Source organism: Macrotis lagotis, chromosome 1, assembly GCF_037893015.1.
Source record: "Macrotis lagotis isolate mMagLag1 chromosome 1, bilby.v1.9.chrom.fasta, whole genome shotgun sequence".
Taxonomy (NCBI): domain Eukaryota; kingdom Metazoa; phylum Chordata; class Mammalia; order Peramelemorphia; family Peramelidae; genus Macrotis; species Macrotis lagotis.
In genome coordinates, this window is record NC_133658.1 from 839,626,920 (window position 1) to 839,649,482 (window position 22,563).

Below are 22,563 nucleotides of genomic sequence, written 5' to 3' on the forward strand. Positions count from 1 at the left end.
TCTCTCTTTGAGTATCCAAATGCACAAAATGGACACATGCCTATCCTTTCATGTAGACACTTGATATACACAAACATAAACAAATACACACCTGAACATAACTATATATGTGTATATATATTTGCATATAAAATATGTTTGTGCTTTATATTATTATGCATTTTGCTGGGAAAACAAACATGCTAGCATTTTGCACTGGAACAATGAAAATGGGGCAATGTCTTGTTCATATATATATGTGTGTGTATATATACACACACACACACACACACATATATATTATATATTATATATATATATATATATATATATATATATATATATATATGATAATTTTTGTCTCATTCCATGTCTCATGGAAAAGATCTGACTTTTATGGACTGGAACCTTCTGAGGATCTTTTCTCTGACCTCTCTCATCTTGACACTATAGAGAACAGGGTTGATCAGAGGTGGAAGCAAGAAGTGAATATAAGAGAGAAATGTGTGGGCACCTTGGGGAATGGGTAACCTTAGTCGGTCAACAAGTGCTAGGAGGATCATAGGAACATAGAATAGAAGAACAGCAGAGATGTGAACAGCACAGGTATGCTGGGCACGGTGGCGATCTTCATGTGAAGTTATACCCCGAAGTGCCTGCCCAATGAGGGCATAGGACAGGAAGATGAGGACAGGGTCCAAACCCATAGCAGATACGACCACAAATAGGCTGTAGGCTGCACCTTGGACACCAGGACAGGATAACCGGGAAATATCTGGGTGCAAACAATAGGAGTGGGATAAAACCTGAGGATGGCAGTAGGGCATCCAGGCCAAAAGAAATGGCAAAGGTAGATGGAGACTAACACAACGGAAGATGATGACCAGACCTATCTTGCTAGTCACACTATTTGTGAGTAGGGCTGGATATCGAAGAGGACGACAGATGGCCAGTGCCCGATCAAAGGCCATTGCTAGCAGGACGGAGGACTCCATGACAGAGAAAACATGAATGAAGAACATTTGGAGGAAGCAGGCAAATGCTGGAACTGTGTGAGAATCAAAAAGAGAAAGTTTCAGCAGTGTGGGCATCAGTGCTGTGGCCAAGCCCATATCGGATACACCTAGCAGGAAGAGAAAGAAGTACATTGGACGATGGAGTGAGGGTTCCACAGCGATGACCCAGAGGACTGTTCCATTTCCCAGGGCACACACAAGGTAGATGGTTACCAAAATGAGGACCCACCATGATGGTGTGGCTACCAGACCTGGGATGCCTACCAGCAGGAAGGTAGGAATCATTGATGTACTGTTGCTGGGGTTTGCCAGTGTGAAATGATTTTAAAGATCCAGTAGGACTCAGAAGTGGATTCCAAAAACTTGGAAAGAAAAGAAAACCATCAATGGGATTTAGTCCAATGCTTTTATTTCTTCTACTTTGTCACATTTCCTTCCTCTCTAATTCTCTGATGCTGGCTATCTAGGACACCACTCTTTCCTGATCATGTTGTTAACCTCTACCTTTCTTTAACCTTTTAGTATTTTCTTAAACCCCAGACCCTTCTTCTAGGTCTATCAATTTCTATCTAGTTTTCTCTGAATTGAATACCTCTCCCATTTTCATCTTAATCAATCTTCTCACCCACACTCTAGTCATTCATAGCTATACTTCTACCTGTGTTGTTCTTTACGATCTCAAGCGCCAATTCTCTAGTGTCTTCTTTTATCTTATCTTTCTGTCTAAAATGTCTCCTTGTTATATGTTCTCCACCATCCTCTCAGATTCTAAATTTCTTCCTTCTAATTTTGTGCATGATCCATTCCCTAGGTAACAATCATTACTGGTACCCCAAATCTCTAATATTTTATGAGGCCCTGACCTTCTTTTGCTTGAAACCCCTTCCATTTATACATTTCCCTCTAGTGCCTCCCAGATCTCTTTCCTTTGTCCTTTACTTTCTTTTTTTTTTCAAATGCTACATCCAGTACTGGCAGAGCCCTTGCTATTTATTGTTGTTGTTGTTGCTTTTTATTAAAGGATCTTTTTCTTCAATCTCTTATACACCTCTCCTACTTCCTTATTGCCTGTGACACACTAACATTATTATCCTGGCAGGAAGTCAATTGGGTTGGAATAATCTATGGACTTTGTTGGTCCTTATTGGGGGAAAATTTGGGAAACAACCTTCTAAGACCAATCTTACCCTCTTATCCTCAGGTTATCCTTTGACCAACTTCATTAACTTTCTTCTTCCTTTCCTGTGGGTATCACATACCCACAAAATGATCATGTACTGATTCATAATTACACAGGTATGCATGTTTTTATATTCACATACTAGCATCTATTTCACATACATCCATTCAAAGATGCAATGTAACAAAAACACACAATGATGAACAGACTACCTATTTCACTACATGCACATAAATATACTTTCATATTCATTTATGCACTCAAAGTTATATCATATTCACACAAATATATAAAATTGCATGCTTATAAAGTATATATACAGATACTCATTGTCACGTATTGGTGTAATCTGGATACTCATAAATACATGGAAATATCTGCTCTACTATCTACTATAAGTTGGAAGGGAACTATTGTAGATCCTTGGTCTATCCCTAACCTCCAGAAGGGAACTATTGTAGATCCTTGGTCTACCCCTAACCTCCAGATTGAACTGAACCCAGAATATCTTGCACAGAAGCAGATCTCTCACATCTGGAAAGCAGTAAAAAAGTATCTCAATCTCTTTCAAATATCTTTTCTATCATCTCACATTCATCGTCCCTGAATGCTTTCCCTTAAATATTATTTGAATATATTAATATATATGCCTTCACATATAGACAGCAATGCATATACACATCTATGAGTACATTTAAGTGTATATGCATGCACAATGAACTATACTGGGCAATATGCATACATGGCATCCTTTTTAACTTCATAACTATTTCCATACTTAAAACATGCTACATATTCAGAGAAGGAACTGTGGAGATTAAATGAAGACCACAATCTTCTATCTTCAATTTTTAAAAGTTGTCTTATGTATCACGTGGATGTTTTTCTCTCTATGCTTCCTTTCCTACCATTTGGATTTAATTCTTCTTTCACAACCTGAGCAATAGTCATCTGTTTAGCATGGTTATTCATGTAGAGATTATATTAAATTGCTTTCTATCAGGGGGAGACAGGAGGAAAAGGAGGGAGGGAGAAAAATATAACACTCAGAACCTGGCAAAAAAGTATGATTGGTGATAACTACCACCTCATGGAGTTGGAAAAAGAAATAAATAAAATATTTAATTTAAAAAATGCTTCAATATAAAAAGCATGCAAAATTATTGCAAAAAATAACATATATGTATATTTATATATGTAGATAGATAGATTTTTAGGTAGATAGATACATGGAAACCATTATAATTGCAACATGTAGAGGTATAGTGATATGTATATATCATATATTAAGTCACTTGAAAGCATGTGACTATGCTTCTATGTGCCTTTGTACAAATAATTGCATGAATGGAAGTTTACATATTCATGTAGAAACCAATATATTGGCATGCATTCATGGAAACCACATCTCACTGTGTTATAGTGTAATCATTAACAGTGGGATCAAGTCAGTTACATTCCTAAGAAATTTATTTCTATTCATTTGAACATAGTTAAATATGCAAACCCTGAATTTTAACTCTCATATGCACATACACACAAAGCTGAACTCACACAGAACTCTAGCAGTAACTTCATATTCCTCATCTTTTCTGTATCAGTGCTCTTCCTCTCTTTAACATACACACTTTGAATGAGAAGAGACTTTCAGATAATCTTGAACTACCATATTCTCTTCACCCTGAATGAACTGAGATGTTCTATTCATCATTCGCATAGATTAGTCAATAATTCCAGGAATACTATATAAAAAAAGTCAATGGGAAAAATCAATAGAAACTGGAAGGGGCCTGAGAATTGAATTTTCCAATTAATCAATCAATCAATAAATTAACCAAGTTTTCTTGCTGTATTTTTGGAAATCTCTATCCCTGAAAAACCAAGGATCTACAATAGTTTCTTTCAAACTGAACAGTCTAACATGGCATTGAAGACAAAGAGATACAAAATGGAAAAATTTTGTTGTAAGGAAACAGGGAAAGGCCCAGTTCATAAGTATAGACCTTGGCAGGAGTTATAGTGTCTTGTAGTGAGAGCCCTCTGAAGGGCATCCCAGTTAGGGCCAAAGGGGAAATAAATTCTAGTTTTGCCCCTTGCATTCACCTGTTAGTCTCTGACCTTGATTGACAGAAGAATCTGGTGACAAGTCTTTCCCCAAACCCTCTACTCACCAGACTAACAGGCAGAGAAGAGCAATATAGACAACTGTATGCCTCTGCTGGGGTATTGGTTTGAGCTCTGTGGAAGCAAATTATTTATGAGGATTTATATTGCCAAATCCACAAATCTCCACTGGAGATAAGGGAGAGGAAACTGATGGGGATGTGGGAGATGGGAGTAGTGGAAGAAAGGAGGGCAGATTTGAGTATCCAAGGCAACAGAGAGCCCCTCTAGACCCCTGAGAATTTCCCATCTGTCTTCCAGTTAATATAATCTTTCTAGGAGAGCTTCTTAAGCATGAACTGTTTTTGAGAGGCTGTCCTAAGTCTACGTGGACACACTATCTGAGTAATTGAGTCCTGTTCTTCACTATTACAAACCAATTTTAGAAATGTATATATTTCAAGCACAGGATGTTACATAATAATCAGAATGACCAGATAATATAAACTCAGTATACTTTCCATCTTTGATTATTTAGTGTTATCAGTTATGCATTACTTCAGGATCAGGCATGACTCAGAAAAACTCCCCACTGACTTGAAATCTATTTTTTATCATGACCAACTTCTGAGAGGTGTCCATGGAGAGCTTGTGAAAAACTCCAGAAGAGAAAATCTGGACTATCTACTTTCTTTTAGTAGCCTGCATTGTAGAATATGTATTGAAAAAGGTATGTGTTTAGACTATGTCTTTTTGGGGTAGATGATTTTGGCCTAATTTTAGTGAGGACATTGAAAAATCTTCCTCTAAATATTTCTCTTTATGACTCAGACACTACTTCTGGGACTCCTATTCCTTCAATTTTCAGAAGTTCCTTGATGAAAAGAATGCCTGCTTGTGGTCCATTATTAGAGTGTGATCAAAGAGAAATGAAACATAAGAAAGGAAAGAATGTGGTGCAGTGAAAGATGACCTTACTTAGAAATCACAGTGTGGGAAGGATCTCAACAATTTCTTATTCTGGTCTGCTATTTCCTCATCTAGTGAACTTAAAGTAAGTTCCATCTCTATATCTCCAGTCTTCCTTTAAAAATGGATTTTTTTCACATTTATGATAGGATCTTTCAATGTTCCTTAGATGGCACCCCAGCTAAAAAGGAAAAGCAATCTGTGCATTCTACCTTTATAACAAATTTTGTATATGCTCCTTTTTCTACATGGCCATCTATATAGGATAGGCCCTTGCAACCTCCTTCTTATTGCAAATAGATTCTAGTAGGCCTACCTTAAAATTTATGCTTTCCAGTCCATGCTCCACTCAGTGTCAAATTAATCCTCTTAAAGTGCAGGTCTGATTAAGTCACCACCACACCAAATTCAATGACTCCTTATTTTCTGACTCCATGCATTTTCAGTGGTCCCCCCCAGCCCCAGCTTGAAATGTTCTCTACTTCCCGATGACCTGACTTTTCTACTTTTTTTCAAGTACCATCTTAAATCTCATTTTTTTAGTTTTTGCAAGACAAATGGGGTTAAGTGGCTTGCCCAAGGCCACACAGCTAGATAATTATTAAGTGTCTGAGGCCAGATTTGAGCTCAGGTACTCCTGAATCCAAGGTCAGTGCTCTATCTACTGTGCCACCTAGCTGCCCCTTAAATCCTATTTTTGACAAAAAAGGTCTTTCTGATATTCTTTAATTATATTATAAGATTGTCTCCCATTTGTCTTGCCATGTTGAAACATAACTGTTTGATTTTTTTTGTTTCCCCTGTTGGAATGTGAGATTTGTGAGATTCAAAACTGTTCTATTTCCTTTATTTCTATCTCTAATATGCACTATGACAGTCACATGGTAGGTGCTTAATATATACTCATAGAGCTAATATTTTATGATTATCTATATGCGACATCAATCACTGGCTTTATCCCTAGGAGGAAGGAAAACAGGGGCTTCAGTACCTGGATAGACTATGGAACATTTGCCTCTTTCATTATAGTATTTGTATTCCAATAGTAAGAAATCTATAGAGAGAAAACTATAGGAAAGTGGAATTCAGCAGTATAGACAGCATTGTAATGAGTACCTGTGACAAATTAGTGTCCAGGTCCCTGCTATGGTGAATAGGGAAAAATGAGAATGAGTGACTGGGTAGGAACTTCAAGGTCATAATAAAGTGGAGATTTTTAAATGTCTTCTGGAGATAGGAAATTCGAAAGGAGGTGAAAGGGTGATGGAGAATGAAGACAAAAGATGCTAAGGTTGTATATTTTGTTTGTCTTTTTGTTTGTTTTCTGTGAAGAAGGTGTATTTAATTCCTCAGGAGGAAACACCATTTACCAAGCTTTACCAACTCAAAATAAAAGTATCAGACAATTATCTGGGGTACTGTGAACCAAAGGAGTTGTCTGACATCATATAGTGTCTATCATAGGTCAAAATTTAGCTAAGTATTTTCTGTGTACAGTTAGTTTTTTCTTTTAATATAAAATGTTTAATAATTTCCCAGAATACAAGAAAGTATGATCAATCTTTTTTTCATTATAGTATGAGTAAACAATAGTAAATACAAAAATAAACAGAGAAGTAGAAACACAAAAGTCATGGAAGTGAAATAATACACATAGACTAAAAAGGTAAATTCAGGAAGATATAGTAAGAAAAATCTAAATAACAAAGAGATAGAGCAATAAATATAATAGCAATATAGACAGCGACACAAAGGAGGGGGGAGAGAGGAAAGAATAAAGGAAGGGAGGAAGAATGAGGAGAAGAGGAGTAAGAGAGAGAGAAGGAGGGGGAAGGGAAAGAGATAAAGAAACAGGTACATAGAGAGACATAAAGAGAGAAAAAGGAAGGGAGAGAGAAATGCATATTATCTATCTATCTATCTATCTATCTATCTATCTATCTATCTATCCACATACACACACACCCACACACACTGTGCCACCTAATTGCCTTGGAAATGATGCAGGGGATAATTGATATTTGAAGAATGTATAATTAATATTTGATATCATCCATGTTATACTAGTCTAAGTCTTAGAGATAGATGGAGAGACTGCTAGATGCAGAGACTCCTTAATGTAACCTAGTTTGATTCCTTCAGTTAAATTATTTCATTAAATAGACCTAGAAGTAGGCAATGAGGTATAAAGTAGGGGAATGAATTAAGTGAGAGTGGAAGAAAACCTTAAAGATAAAAAAAAAGGCAAACAGGGGTGCAAAGAAGAGGCATGGAAGCAAAAAGAAGTAGGAAGAGGAACCAAAAATTGGAAAGATCAAAAATAAGGACAAAAAGGAATGGGAAATAAAATGAAATTAGTCTGCATTTATTATATGCCACATTCTGTCCTAAATACATTAAAAAGATTTTTCTTACTATATCTTCCTGAATTTACCTTTTTAGTCTATGTGTATTATTTCACTTCCATGACTTTTGTGTTTCTACTTCTCTGTTTATTTTTGTATTTACTATTGTTTACTCATACTATAATGAAAAAAAGATTGATCATACTTTCTTGTATTCTGGGAAATTATTAAACATTTTATTGAGTCCTTTGATATTCACAATCCTGGAAGGTAGATGTTATTATTATCTCAATTTTATAAGTGAAAACACTGAGAGAGGGGGACATTAAGTATTTTGATCAGGGTTACCCAGCTAGAAAGTCTCTGAGGCTAGATTTTAACTGCCAGGAAGGCCCAATGTTTTATGTACTGTGCTACCTAACTGCCTATGAAATGAGGCAGAGGACACTTGATATTTGGAGAACTGACAATTAGTATTTGGTAGTTTCTATATTATCCCAAACTATGTCTTAGAATTGGAGAGACAGCTAGATTCACAGACTCTTAATGTAAACTAGTTTGATTACTTGGGGTTAAACTATTTTATGGAATGGGCATTAGATTTGTAATCACAGTGCTTGATTTCAAATTTTTTTATCTATCATTGTGGAACCTTGAATAGAACACTTAACTGATCTAAGACTCAGTTTCTACAATGGTTAAATGAGCAAGTTTGACTATATAACCTCTCTGTTCCCTTGAAATTAAAAACCAATAGTCCAAAGCTCCCTTTGTCTTCTATGCCTTCTCCCCAAACTTCAGTACTTAGGTTGTTGTAGAATCCTATAGAAAAATATCACCTGAGTGATCTCAGAAGAACTGAGACCTCCCATACTCCCTTTCCCAGATCCTTAACACATGGTCGATATCTATGAAATTGCTGAAGACTGACTTTTAAAGACAATTCAGTAAGTATTGGTAGTCAGACATGGGAAAGAGTTGGAGGTAAAAAAAAAAAACCTATAACTGGTGTTTTACCACAAATTTGCTTCTTAATATCAGTTATATTTGTGTTTTTTATTTAGTTAAGAAACTTTTCCTGTGAGCCCATTGTCAGAATGCCTTGAGGCATCTCTCATGATTTCTAATTTTTCCTCAAGTATTACTCCAAGTGAGAATGAACTTTCCTTCCCCACCTTTCTTAATATTCCCCCAAACTCAGCAACCTTCTCCTCACTCTCTTTTTGTTTCTTTTTCTCTGCCTTTCTGTACTCAGCTTTATGTCTCTTGCCTCCCGGCCAACTCCCTCCTCCCTCCTTCCTTTTCCCCCATTTCCTATCTAATTGCTTATTGCAGTTCTTACCTGCCTACTTGTTCGATCTCTACTATCATCTCTCTCTCTTTGAGTTCACTCACTAGAGTACAGTACGTTGCTTCTAAAAATATGAGTCACTTAAATTACATACCTCTGTCAATACTACAAGGATTGTGCTTAAGAGAATAGGATTAGAGGAAGACAGGAAGAGGCAGCCAAGCCAGGATAAGTCAGATGTATTGGTCCATTCTTCACTTCTCAGTACTTCTTAGAAGGCAAAGAACTCAATGAAGAAGTCCCAGAGAATAGAGAAGTTCCAATTTTCTAGCCTTTGAAGTTCCAGTTTTCTAGCCTTTGAAGCATATTTACCTCTCTAGACTTTTCCCTTTGGCAGATTCTTGTCTTGGAGTCATAAATTTGCTCCTACTAATATTCCTATTAACCAAAGGGTTCCTAAGAGTATTAAAAGGACAAAGTTCACTATGTATGCTATCATTATGTAGACCAGGTTATCTCAAGCACGGAAAACATCCAAGTCACAGACAGATTCCTGACTGTGGTCATATTCCTTCTTTTGCTTAATATAGCATGCAGGATACTATACATAAGATACCACAATTGAGAAGAACAATAGACTTCCCTCCTTAACTGACTCCTGCCTCATATTTCTCACCTCCCCCAAGTCTCTTTTCCTCTTTTTTTTTCACATCTTCAGGACCCTCCCAATCCTTTTCACAGCTCCTTTTTATTCCTAATGCTATTTACTAACAGATCAAATATCTTTTGCAACTTCCCACCTCCAATAGTCCCCCCCCCCCCCAACATCTCTCTTCTGCAGCCTGGATAAGGATTAGCTTTGAGCATCTTTAACACCCACCATAGCCTCATTGTGTGTCCTCCTGGCTGCTCCTCCCCCTCAACAGGGGTGTCTTTGTTGACCATAATCCTTAACAGCCAGTCCTGAAACCAGATCCTGTCTCTCAGTTCTACTCTTCCAGTCTCTGTCACTCGGACATCCTCTCAGGCTCCCAAAGGCAGGGAAGTTAACCTTTCCATCCCCAAGGTTTCATCTCCTTCATCAGACAATGAATTTTTCCACCCTTCACTGTTCCTTTCCCCAGTCATTTCTGTCTTCAATCTTGGTATTCTGGGTTCCTATAGGACTTAGTCCAATAGGCATATTAATGGGATTATTAGAATTATGTTTAGGGATATTTGTTTCTGAATAATTTCCCCATTTAACATGTTCTCAGTGCTCACAGACTTCCTTTCCTGGTCCAGCATCCTAAATCTTTCCAAACTTAGACCCTTTCCTCTGAAATCATTTTCAATAACTGAGGAAACTCAGTTTTTAGCCCTCTCAAATTGATCAATGTACCAGGGGTTATATATAGTATTCGAATCTAATATTTAAATGCTAATATGCCAATAGAAGATAATTTGTTGAGTCTTCCCTAGACTCCCTTTCCTCTCCCAAGTCATGTGAGTATCATTTAAAGTAGTCTTTGAAAGAGAAGAATTTTTGTCTATTGTTGTCTAACTTAGGGCTGTGATTTATTGGGGACAGTAATAGGATTGGGAAAGATTGCCGGGAAAGGTCAGAAAGTAGAGGTAAACTGGTATATGTGTGTGTGTGTGTGTGTGTGTGTGTGTGTGTGTGTGTGTGTGTGTGTGTCTGTGTGTGTCTGTGTGTCTGTGTGTCTGTGTGTGTGTGTGTGTGTGTGTGTGTGTGTGTGTGTGTGTATGAGTAGGAACATTTTGTGATCAGACTCAGAATAAAAATTCATATAGCTGGAAGTAGGGGTCTCTTGAGGCCTCAATTTCCTTTTTAAAATATTAGAATCTTGGACTAAAGAACCTTAGGTCTAAAAATCCTGGAATCTTAAATCCTAAGGAGGTCTTGATTATGAGGCCAATGTATTTAGGCTTATTTTGATAGAAAAAAGAAACTAATGACTGTTAACTCTTAATAAGTTATATAATCAATTGCATAATCAATCAGTAATCATTTATCAAATGTCCAGTGTTTCCAGAAACTGTTCTATAAAGAGAATAATGAAATAGTCCCTGAATCTAAGAAGCTCTGGATATATATATATATATACATATATATATATATGTATATATATATATATATGTAAATATGAGAATGAAGATAGAGAAATGAGTGAATAAATGGATGGATAGAAATGAGAGAAAATTTAATTCATTTATATAAATGACATTCAAATAAGACACTACCTTTACCAAATAATGTACATAATAATTCCAAAATAATTTTTTTCACAGGATCAGTATTGGTAGATAGGAGAAGGGGAATGTATTAGCAGGAAAGGTAAAGGCACCAGAGATGCCTTTTGAAAGGAGCTAGAGATTTTACAAATCTGGGGTTAAGGACTACATACTTGGTATAGGGGATAAATACAATGACAATGGAAATCTAGTAACCTATGAAGAGAGAGTTTCCATAGGAAAATACTTAAGTTAGGAAGTTTCAAATAAAATCTCTCAAATGGAATTTATTGCCTCAGAGAAAAGTGAGTACAATGTAACTGAAGGTGTTTGAGTGAAGGTTAAATGAATAAGTATAAGAATATTTTAGTGGATATTTGTGTGGAAGTTGGGCTAGATATTGAATTATAAAATCCTGAGGATAGACATTATTTTTGCCTTTTCTTTCTATCCTTAGTACTTAACATAGCAGCTGGCATATAACCTTTTTGACTAACTGATCTACTGACTGGTTGATTGTCTACTCCCATTTGCCTTTTTTGTTAAACGTTCTGATTCAGAAAAGTCAATCTCCTCACAGTCATAATAACAGACTACCATAACAGAATCAATAATTTTCTTCTCCACTTTATGTAGACTTTTGCCTTTCTGGAGCTTATTTCTTCTTCACTCTGTAGAATCTAAATCATTTTTTCAAGGACTGATATAATTGTGACCCATCAAACTACCTAGATTAATTTTTTCTTGATCACTGGTCCAAAATAATTAGTTCCCTCTAGCCAATATAACATTAACAAACAAATGATTATTAAGGATATATTATGTAGATTGAAAGAAGGAATTTTCAGTCTAGGAATTCCTCATGCTAATGACATCATAGATATGGTCCCTTTTCTATATTATGTACAATTTTCTGTACTAGACTCTTAGGAAGAGTAACAAGAATAAGGGGCAAGGAGCTAACATTTTTCAAATTATATGAATTATTTGTGTGACATTTTTTTATACAACCAATTATGAGAATTAATTGTTTGCTGCATTTTTCTCTTTTTTTTTCTTTCCTATTTCTTTTATTTTAGGTTTTTGCAAGGCAATGGATTAAGTGACCTGCCCAAGGCCACACAGGTAGGTAATTATTAAGTGTCTGAAGCAAATTTGAACTCAGGTCCTCCTGACTCCAGGGCTGGTGCTTTATTCGCTGTGCTACCTAGCTGTCCAACTTCTTTCCTATTTCAAATGCATCTCACAGCTCTAGACATACTTAAAGATCCTTAAGATCAGGGCCTCTATTTCCTTTTCTCTCTTCCCTTTCTTAAAGCTCCCAATATTGGATGGGTCACAGAGAAGAGGCCTAAGAAAAGTTTATTCAATTCCAATAAATTAAACATTTTAATCTATTTGTATCAGTCCTTAGTGTGTGGCTTTGTCAACTTTAAATACTAAATATATTTTTGAAACTTAATTGTGACAATTTTTTCTAAATAAGTGATTGGAAGAAGCAAAAGATGATACTTCCCATCTCTAATTGTCTTCAAAAAAGTATACCAACAGAAGGTCAAGCAGAAAGATCAGAAATTTTTTAAAAAAGGGTGCATTGCATAGGGGACATCTGTGAATATGTTTTCATGGCATTGAACAACTTAGACTATTGGACACCAGAGTAATGACTTAAATTAACATTAAATTAATTTGGATCCTATGATGTGCCCTTATGTGCCACATCCAGAACTGAATTTGATTTCTCCACTAAATTCTAAATGTGCCATCACAGGAACCTAGAAGAAAAGTCTCATTATACAGTGGGAATATTCCCTTGGCTTCAGATCTAATGGCTTTCATGGCTAAAAACTTGGGATCCTTTTTGGAGTGGAAAGGGGAGGTGGTGGTGGTTGAGGATAGTAAAGTCCATCTGTGACCATCTGTGATTTGACCCCTTCTGATCTTCCTCTTTTGAGGCTTCAGGTTACAGGATAGGGTCTCTGTGGTTGGAATCCTAGGCCTCATGGCTCAGAATTAGACAAAAAGACCCAGGGGAGACAGTTATGTTTTGGTTTTACTTTTCTGTTGTTCCTTCTGCTACTTTCTCTACTTCTACCTCTCCTTTCCTTGACGTGTAATGGTTCACTTTCATTCCCATGCATCCCTTTTGTTCTGTAGTTTAGCTTCATGAAAAAGAGGCTAAAATATTCACAAATGACAATGCCCCATGGCTCAGAATTAGACGAAAAGACCCAGGGGAGACAGTTATGTTTTGGTTTTGCTTTTCTGTTGTTCCTTCTGCTACTTTCTCTACTTCTACCTCTCCTTTCCTTGATGTGTAATGGTTCTCTTTCATTCCCATGCATCTCTTTTGTTCTGTAATTTAGCTTCATGAAAAAGAGGATAAAATATTCATGAATGACAATGTTTCATTTTTTAATAGTATGGAAGTAATGTGTCTTTGTGTATACAACTTTTTTTCTTAATGTCTTATTTTTGCATTACAATCATTTCAATATATTTTTCTAACTTTCCAGCCCAGCAAACAATTCCTCATAGTAAAAATAATAGAAAAAAGAAAATTTCAACAAAATTTACCATTAAGAAAAGCATATTTTATAATTCATTCCATATTCCACACTTCCAAATATTATTGCAGTTGATCATCACAGTAACCCTGGAAAGTGTATGCAGAGACTATTCATTTTTTTTACAATTGAGAAAACTGAAACAGAGGTTAAGTGACTTGCCTAAGATCACCCAAATTAGTGCTTATTTGAGCCCCAGTTTTATCTCAGGTCTTCCTAACTCCACGTCCAGTTCTATCTATTTTTTCACTTTCTTTCCATAGTTTCCCACCAATGAAGAGAGAGAGAGAGGTTTATTTCTTCTTCAGTTCTTCACCAGCATTAATCATGGCCTTTATAATTGTTCAGCTAATATCCATGGCTTTATTAATTATACCAGGGGATCTGTATTTCCTGTTACCTGTTACTGTATTTCTTCTCCAATCCTGGAAAAGGATTGATGAAAAACATCTTCTTTAGCTGTTTCAAAATTCTTTGCACACAAGTAATCCTTTTGTTCAATATTTGGATTGCTAAAACAGCATTGGATTAGGCATGTTGAATAAGTTATAACTCATTTATATAAGTTAAACTTTAGTATCTGAGGAATCATTCACAGTTTTGTTTCATTTTTTTCTCAGTGGGGAGAACTTTCACAGCTGGGTGACTTCATTCTAAATAGTTTCTCTATCTTTCTAAAATTACATTTATTTTATTCTAAACTTAAGAAATAATAAGCATTTTCAAGAATAGACTAAAAACAAAGATGATTGTACATGAAGCTGGAAATCTATTATGAACAACTTGCTATTATTTCAAAATATATAACAAAATTATCATGGAACTTTTTTTTCCCCTATTTTTCTTTCCTCCCTATCTCTTGTCCTATAAATGGCTACCATTTTTTACAAATATGTCTGTGTCTGTGTATGTGTATAAATAAATAAATAAATATATACATATATATATATTTGTTTATTTATCATTTTCTCTTCAAATTCTGAGTGTTGTTGGAGTGGGTATGTATGTGTATATGTGAGTGTACTGTATATATGTGTATGAATAATATATATATATATATATATGAGTGTATGTGTATATTTGTGTTTATGTTGTACAAGTATATATATATTTGTTTATATGAATATATGTGAATAGATTGTTTAGGCTCATACATATATGTGACTTTATGAATCACATTCTACAGTCAATATTCAATAATTTTTTAAAAACTATGGGTATGCTGTGGCAATAGGGATGTAGGCTCCCAATCAGACATATCTGGTTGCAACTAAACAGTCCCTCATCAGACTCATATTGAATGTGGGATTTGGAGCAAGTTACTTCTCCTCTCCACTTCTTGGTTAATTCTTTGAGACCCTCAGATAAACATCAGATATCAATATGCTTCAGCAGAAAGCATTTCCTCACCAGGATAGTGGCCTATACCAGTAAATCTACATATCTGTTTTCAGTCAGCAAGGAAGTGGGGCACAACAACACAGTATTTGCTTCATATTTTTTGTTAACTCAGACACTTGTACTCCCAGAGTGATGACATTGCTTCTTGTGGGACTTGTATATGTATATGCCATATCAATAAAAATTCCAAAAGAACTACTTTAATGAATTAGAAAAAGTTGTAAGTAAATTCATATGGAAAAATAAAAAGGCAAGAATTTCCAGGCTTTCAATGAAAAAAAAGGAAAAAAGAAGGTAGGCTTAGCCCTACCTGATCTAAAATTATATTATAAAGCAATAAAAAAACTGTCTGGTACTGGGTAAGACATAGAGTGGTGGACCACTGGAATAGACTACGTGCAGTACCAGGAAACGATTATAGTAATCTGCTGTTGATAAATCCAAAGAGTCCAGCTATTGGGATAAAAACTCTCTCTTTGATAAAGACTGCTTTGAAAATTGGAAGTTAGTATGGAAGAAAATTAGATTAGACCAACACCTCACTCTCTATACCAAGATGAGATCCAAATGGATACAGGATTTAGACATAAAAAACAATACTATAAGCCAATTAGAGGATCAAGGACTAGTTTACCTGTCAGATCTATGGGAAGGGAAGCAGTTTATGACTAAGGAAGAGCTAGAGAACAATAAAAACAAACAAGATGATTTAGATTACATTAAATTAAAAAGCTTTTGCACAGACAAAACCACTCTAAGATCAAAAGAAATATAGTAAACTGGGAAACAATCTTTACAACTGACAAAAGGACTCATTTCTAAAATATACAGAGAACTGAGTCACTTTATTTTTTTAGTTTTTGCAAGGCAATGGGGTTAAGTGGCTTGCCCAAGGCCACATGGTTAGGTAATTATTAAGTGTCCGAGGCCAGATTTGAACTCAGGTAATCCTGACTCCAAGGCCAGTGCTCTATCCACTGCATGACCTGGCCACCCCAAATCATTTTTTAAAAGCCATTCCCCAATTGACAAATGGTCAAAGGATATGTGAAGACAATTTATAGATGAGGAGATCAATGCAATCCATAGTCACATGAAAAATTGCACTAAATCATTACTTATTAGAGAAATTCAAATTAAAGCTTCTCTGAGGTACCTCCTCAGACCTCTCAGACTGACCAATATGACCAGAAAGGATAATGATCATTGTTGGAATGGTTGTGGAAAATCTGGGAAACTTACATTGTTAGTGGAGCTGTGAATTCATCCAATCTTTCTGGAGAGAATTTGGAACTACATCCAAAGGGCAAAAAAAATGTGCATGCCTTTTGATCCAGCAATACCACTACTGGGTCTGTGCCCTGAAGAGATGATGAAAAAGGGTAAAAACATCACCTGCACAAAAGTATTCTTAGCAGCCCTGTTTGTGGTGGGAAAGAATTGGAAATTAAGTAAATGTCATTAAATTGGGGAATGGCTTAGTAAATTGTGATATATGTCTCTGTGTGTGTGTGTATGTGTGTGTGTTTGTGTGTGTTTGTGTGTGTGTGTGTGTGTGTGATGGAACACTATTGTTCTATTAGAAACCAGGAGGGATGGGAATTCACAGAAGCTTGGAGGGATTTGCATGAACTGATGCTGAGTGAAATGAGCAGAACCAGAAAAACACTGTACATCCTAACAGCAACATGGGGGTAACTTGATGGACTTGCTCATTCCATCAGTACAACAGTCAGGGACAATTTGGGGCTCTCTGCATTGGAGAATGCCAGCTGTATCCAGAGAAACAACTGTGGAGTTTGAACAAAAACCAAGGACTATTACCTTAAATTTAAGGAAAAGAAACAACTGAAATCTTATTGTTTTATCTTGCTATCTCTTATTCTTTATGTTTCTTCCTTAAGGATATGATTTCTCTCTCATTACTCTCAATTTGCATCAATGTATACCATGGAAACAATGTAAAGACTGACAAATTGTCTTCTGTGGGGGTTTGGGGGAGGGAAGTAAGATTGGGGAAAAATTGTAAAACTCAAAATAAATAAAATCTTTAATTAAAAATAGAAATTTTCCAGTTTATATGGTTTGAAGAGTTTATTCCCCAGGAATTCAAGGATGTCTTCATTGTCCATCTCAATAAAGATGAAGGGAATAGATTACAGGAATGTTTCTTTTTTTACAATTTAATATATTATGGAAAGGCAATTCCCAGTTAAAAAAATCAAAGTTGCCTTATAATCATATAAAAATTGCTCTAAATCATTATTGATTAGAGAAAGGCAAATTAAGTCATCTCTAAGTTACCACCTCATAACTCTCAGATGGGTCAAGATAACTAAAATGGCAAATGATCAATGTTGAAGGGAATGTGGGAAACCTGGAACTCTAAGGCATTGTTGGTGTAGTTGTGAATTTACCCAAACTTTCTGGAGAGCAATTTAGAATTATGTTCAAAGGGCAATAAAGATGTGCATACTCTTTGATCTAACAAGACCTCTGCTGGAGCTGTATCCTGAAGAGATCGTGGAAAAAGGTAAATATCCAACATGTACAAAAAATATTTATAGCAGCTCTTCCTATAGAGGAAAAGAACTAGAAATTGATGGGATGCCCATCAATTGAGGAATTGCTGAACAAATTGTGGTATATATATGTGATGGAACACTATTGTTCTATAAGAAATCATGAGAGCATGTTATTTCATAAACCTTGGAAAGATTTGCGTGAATAGATCCTGGATGAAATAAGAGAACCAGAAGAACATTATACACATTAATAGCAACATAGGGTGATGATCAACCATGATGGACTTGTCCATTTCAGCAGTAAAATAATCAAAAACACTTTTAAAATTCTTGTGTTGGAAAATACTGTCCGTATTCAGAGAAGGGACTGTGGAGTTTAAATGAAGATCAAAGTCTATTATCTTTAAGTTTTAAAAATTGTCATGTGTATTATATGTGAGAAAATATAATATATTGTAACATGTTATGAAATGATGTATTTGATATTTCTGCTCCTTTGAATTTGTTTTTGAGATTTCTATGCTCTAATACATGATTAATTTTTTGAAGGTGCCATGTACAACTGAGAAAAAAAGTTATACTTCCTATTTTCATTCAAGCAACTATCATATTTAATTTTTCTAAAATTCTAATTATCTGTTAAATTTCTTCCTAGTTAATTTCTTGTGTAGATTGATCTAGTTCTGAGAGCAAAAGGAGTGATTCCCCAATTAGGATAATTTTACCATTTGCTCTTGTAACTCATTTAACTTTTAAAAAATAATTTTAATATTATAACTTTTGATACATGTATCTTTAGTATTGATATTATTTAATTGTTTATGATACCTTTTAGGGAAAAAAGTGTAGTTTCTAAACATGTTTTGATCACATCATTTTTTCTTTTTGTTTTGTCTGAGATTATAATTGTATCCTAATTTTTTGTACTTTAACAGAAGCATAATATATTCTATCCTCTACCTTTTCTGTATGTGTGATTTTCAGTTTCAAGTGTGATTCTTGTAAATGCATATTTTAGATCCTGGTTTTTAATTCACTCTGTTATTTACTTCTGTTTTAAAGGTGAATTTTTCCCAATTCTTATTGACAATTATGATTATTGTTTATTTCCTTCTATCCAAACCCCTCCCCCCACTCTCCCATCTATCCATTGTAATTTCTTTTTTCTCTCCTGTTGCTTCCTATATTTTCTCCTTCATTTGAGAGTTTCAGAAGTTGATCGTCAAATTCCTGGCAGTTTTTATTTTTGGAATCTCTTTCAGAAGATGATCAATGGATTCTTTCAACGTCTTTTTTAATACTCTGTAGAATATCAGGGCAGTGTTTCTTGATACCGTTCTGAAATATGGTTTCTAGAATTTTTTTATCATGACTTTCAGGTAGTATAATGACTTTTTATCTCTCCTCGAGCTATTTTCCTGGTCAGTTTTTTTTTTTTTCTGATGAGGTATTTCACTTGTTTTCTTCAGTGAATTGATATACATCTTTTTTCCTATTTGGCCATTTTTTTTTTAGTTTTTTTGGAAGGCAATGGGATTAAGTGACTTGTGAAGGTCACACAGCTAAATAATTATTAAGTCTCTGAGGCCAGATTTGTACTCAGGTTCTTCTGACTACAGGGTCAGTGCTCTATTCACTGAGCCACCTAGCTGCCCCTGGTCAATTTTTATTTTAATGAATTCTTTTCTTTAATGAATTTTTGTGCTTCTTTTACCATTTGATCTGTTTTTTAAGGTTTCCTTTTATATTTTCTTCACTTTTGTGCCTCTTTTGCCAAACTTTTGATTTTTTTCATGTTTTCTTCCATTACTCTTTTCTCCTCCCAGTTTTCCTCTACCTCTGTCTGCTTTTTTTAAAATTTTGTAACTATTCCAATGTATTTTGAACTTGAGACCATTTCACATTTTTCTTTGAGGCTTTTCATGTAGCTGTTTTGATTTATTTTGCTTCTTTTGAGATTGTATTTTGAAGTTCTGAATCACCATGGTAACTTTCTATGGTCAAATTATTTTTTTAAACAAAAATTTTTTTTTGTTCATATTCTAACCTTTTTCTTGTCTTATAAATGTCATGTTTCATGTTTTGTTGTAAGGGTAGAGGGGTCACTGGCCCAAGCTTCAGGTTTTTCATCCTACTATTTTCAGATCTAATTCTGAGGGTTTATATTTATTCTGTTCTTCCAAGAAGATATGATATGAGAACTATGATCACTGCTCTCTTAACCTATGTTCTTTTCTATGATGAAGCACTTTTTCCTCCCAGAACTGTGACAAGGAATCTCACTGCTGCTAGTATTCCTCCTTTCCCTTGAACTGCAAGCTGGAAATATATGTTTGAAATGCAACATAGTCCTATATCCAGTGCCAACAAAGGTTCACCTGTAATCTTGTGACCAGTTATTCTATGTATTTTTCATTTATGGGATGACAACTCCAGAATTCACCTCATTCCTCATGTAGAGGACTCAGTCATCTTGAAGACCTATTATTAGCTTGCTGGGTTCAGCCTGCATTAGATTGAGTTTTACTTGCACTCCAGTGAGCCAGACCTTTCCTGCTGACCTTCTGAGTTGTCTTCAAATTAAAATTGCTTCACCTTATTCTTTTATGAATTATACCATTCTGGAATTTGTTTTGAGACATTATTTTAATGTTGATTGGAGAGGACTTTGGGAGAGCACAGGTCCAGTTCTTGTTGTTACTCCACCAATTTGGCTCTATTGAGCTATGGAGTCAGAGTACATTGTTCCAACCCCAGTTGTGAGAATTTGGACAATTCACTCATTGAATGTGATTTCAGTTTCCTCATCTGTAGCAAGGAAAAATTGCATTAGATCAGGTCTAAGCTTTTAGGTTGTGAACCAATAATCCTAAAAGTACCTAATATTTAAAGAACACAGTAACACCAGGAAGGTACTGGAACAGTAACAGAATATAATAAAATAAATATAGTTTCCCTACTTTCATGGAACTTAGTCTAAGAAGAGATAACATATGCAAATAATAAAAGACCAAATAATATATAATATGTAGATAGAGGTGCAAATGAAGATGGAAGCCCTATAATAGAAAAAAATAATTCTCACTCCAAAGATAAGAGCATGGTTGAAAGAAGGAATTGAGGTTTATAAGATCTTAGATTTTGAGTTGAAAGCAACTTTAGAAGCATCTAGTCCAATTCACTAATTTTATGGGAAAGGAAACAAGCATAACAATTTTAAATTATTTATTTAATGACTCAAGTGTAGTAATCAATAAAGCAAGATTTGAATTTATTTCATTTGATTCTAAATAAAGCACTTTTTTCACTATACTGCAAATCATATCAATAAAAATATACCTTATTTTCTTACTATATATGTTTCTTTTGAAAGATGGAGAGTGAATTTGGAGATGTTCTAAGCCACTATTAATAAAGAACAGTGACATAAGATAGAGTCCATGACTGGGAAAGCACAAACATCATCAGAGTCAGAATTTGACTATATTAACCTAATAAAGGTAGCACAGGCACATCTCTTTTGTATGTACTCAACTCAATTTATGAGGGATTGTGCAATCTGAGGTGAGGCACAGATTGGCCTCCTCTACATATCCCTGGTAAAAAGAGAAGATAAAAAAGTACAGAGTTAAAAAAAATAGTCGCTACCATTTATTGAGAGATCTTGGTCAAGTCACTTAACTATCTTTTTTAAACTTAAACACGAACTTAGTCTAACTTTTTAAAAAGAATCAGAGAGGGACCCTGAGTCTAGAGATGGCAAGGAATTTCCCAACAGTTATTCAACAATTAATGTTCTTCATTTTTGAAGAAGACCATGACATCAGAAAGAAGATGTGAATTGGATTTGAGTGAGAGGGAGCTTTGCTAAATCACCACCCTCACTTTCTCCTATAGACCCATCTGGGTCCAGTGACCAGACTGGAATCAGAACAACTGGAGATAGCCAACACACAACTAGTAAGTGTCTGAGGTCACATTTGAACTCAGGTCCTCCTGACTTCAGGACCAATGTTCTACCCACTGTACCTTCTAGCTGCCCTGTCCAGAAAATAGATATTTATTAAGCATCTACATTGAATTTTGGATCTATACTAAGAGCTGGAATTATGAAAATATGAAGAAAATCTGTTACTCATTTCAAACCCCTACCAATTTAGTCAGAAAGATAGCATGCAAACAGCTATTCACAAATAAGATGTCCACATGCTAAATTAGAAGTAATCAAGAAGTTCCTAACAAAATTTATATTATCTTCATAAAACAATAAAAATCTTAATGTATTTATACTTCCAGTTCCTAATTTCATAAATCAAGGCTTGTAACTTGTGCAAAATATTTTAAAATAATTTTAAGGGATGAGAAAAAAATAGGATTTGTCAGTATTAAATATGCAACTGTAGCATTTCTTCTTCAATTTACCTTGAAATATTGAATTTTTAAACTGTGGTCCATAAACTTCTAAGGGATTCATGAATAAATATGAGTGGTTTCATGATCTTTGATATGAAAAATTGCATTTTCTTTTCACTAGCATCTAACTGAAATTAAATATGCTGTTCAAATATTTAAACATTTTGCAAAGAGTCTCATAGGTTCCACCAGACTGTCAACAGGATCTGTGATGCACAAAAAGATTAAAACTCATTGATCTATATTAAATATTCCTAAAGGATATATTAGAAAATCAAAATGAAAGCTTATTTGAAATATAATCAAGCATGCATATGACAATATTGGCAAGTTTGTAAACATACATGTATGCATATATATATGTACCTAAATATGTATGTATCTGTAGCTCTCTATCCACACATATATTTATATGTATATAGATATATGTGTGTGTATAAATATTATATAATGTGAAATCTATGTGTAGACTCCTATAGGAATTGAGGGAGATAAACTAAGTGAATGAAAATCCCCTTTTAAGTAAAAACTGATGCTGA

The 22,563-nt window shown here is 34.9% G+C and overlaps 1 protein-coding gene across 1 annotated transcript; it reads right to left on the reverse strand.

Moving 5' to 3' along the window:
• Positions 1 to 353: 353 nt before the first annotated feature.
• OR51S1 (olfactory receptor family 51 subfamily S member 1) lies at positions 354 to 1,280 on the reverse strand. The gene has a single exon (XM_074215426.1). The coding sequence runs from the start codon at positions 1,278 to 1,280 to the stop codon at positions 354 to 356; it is 927 nt and encodes a 308-aa protein (XP_074071527.1).
• Between the last annotated feature and the right edge of the window lie 21,283 nt (positions 1,281 to 22,563).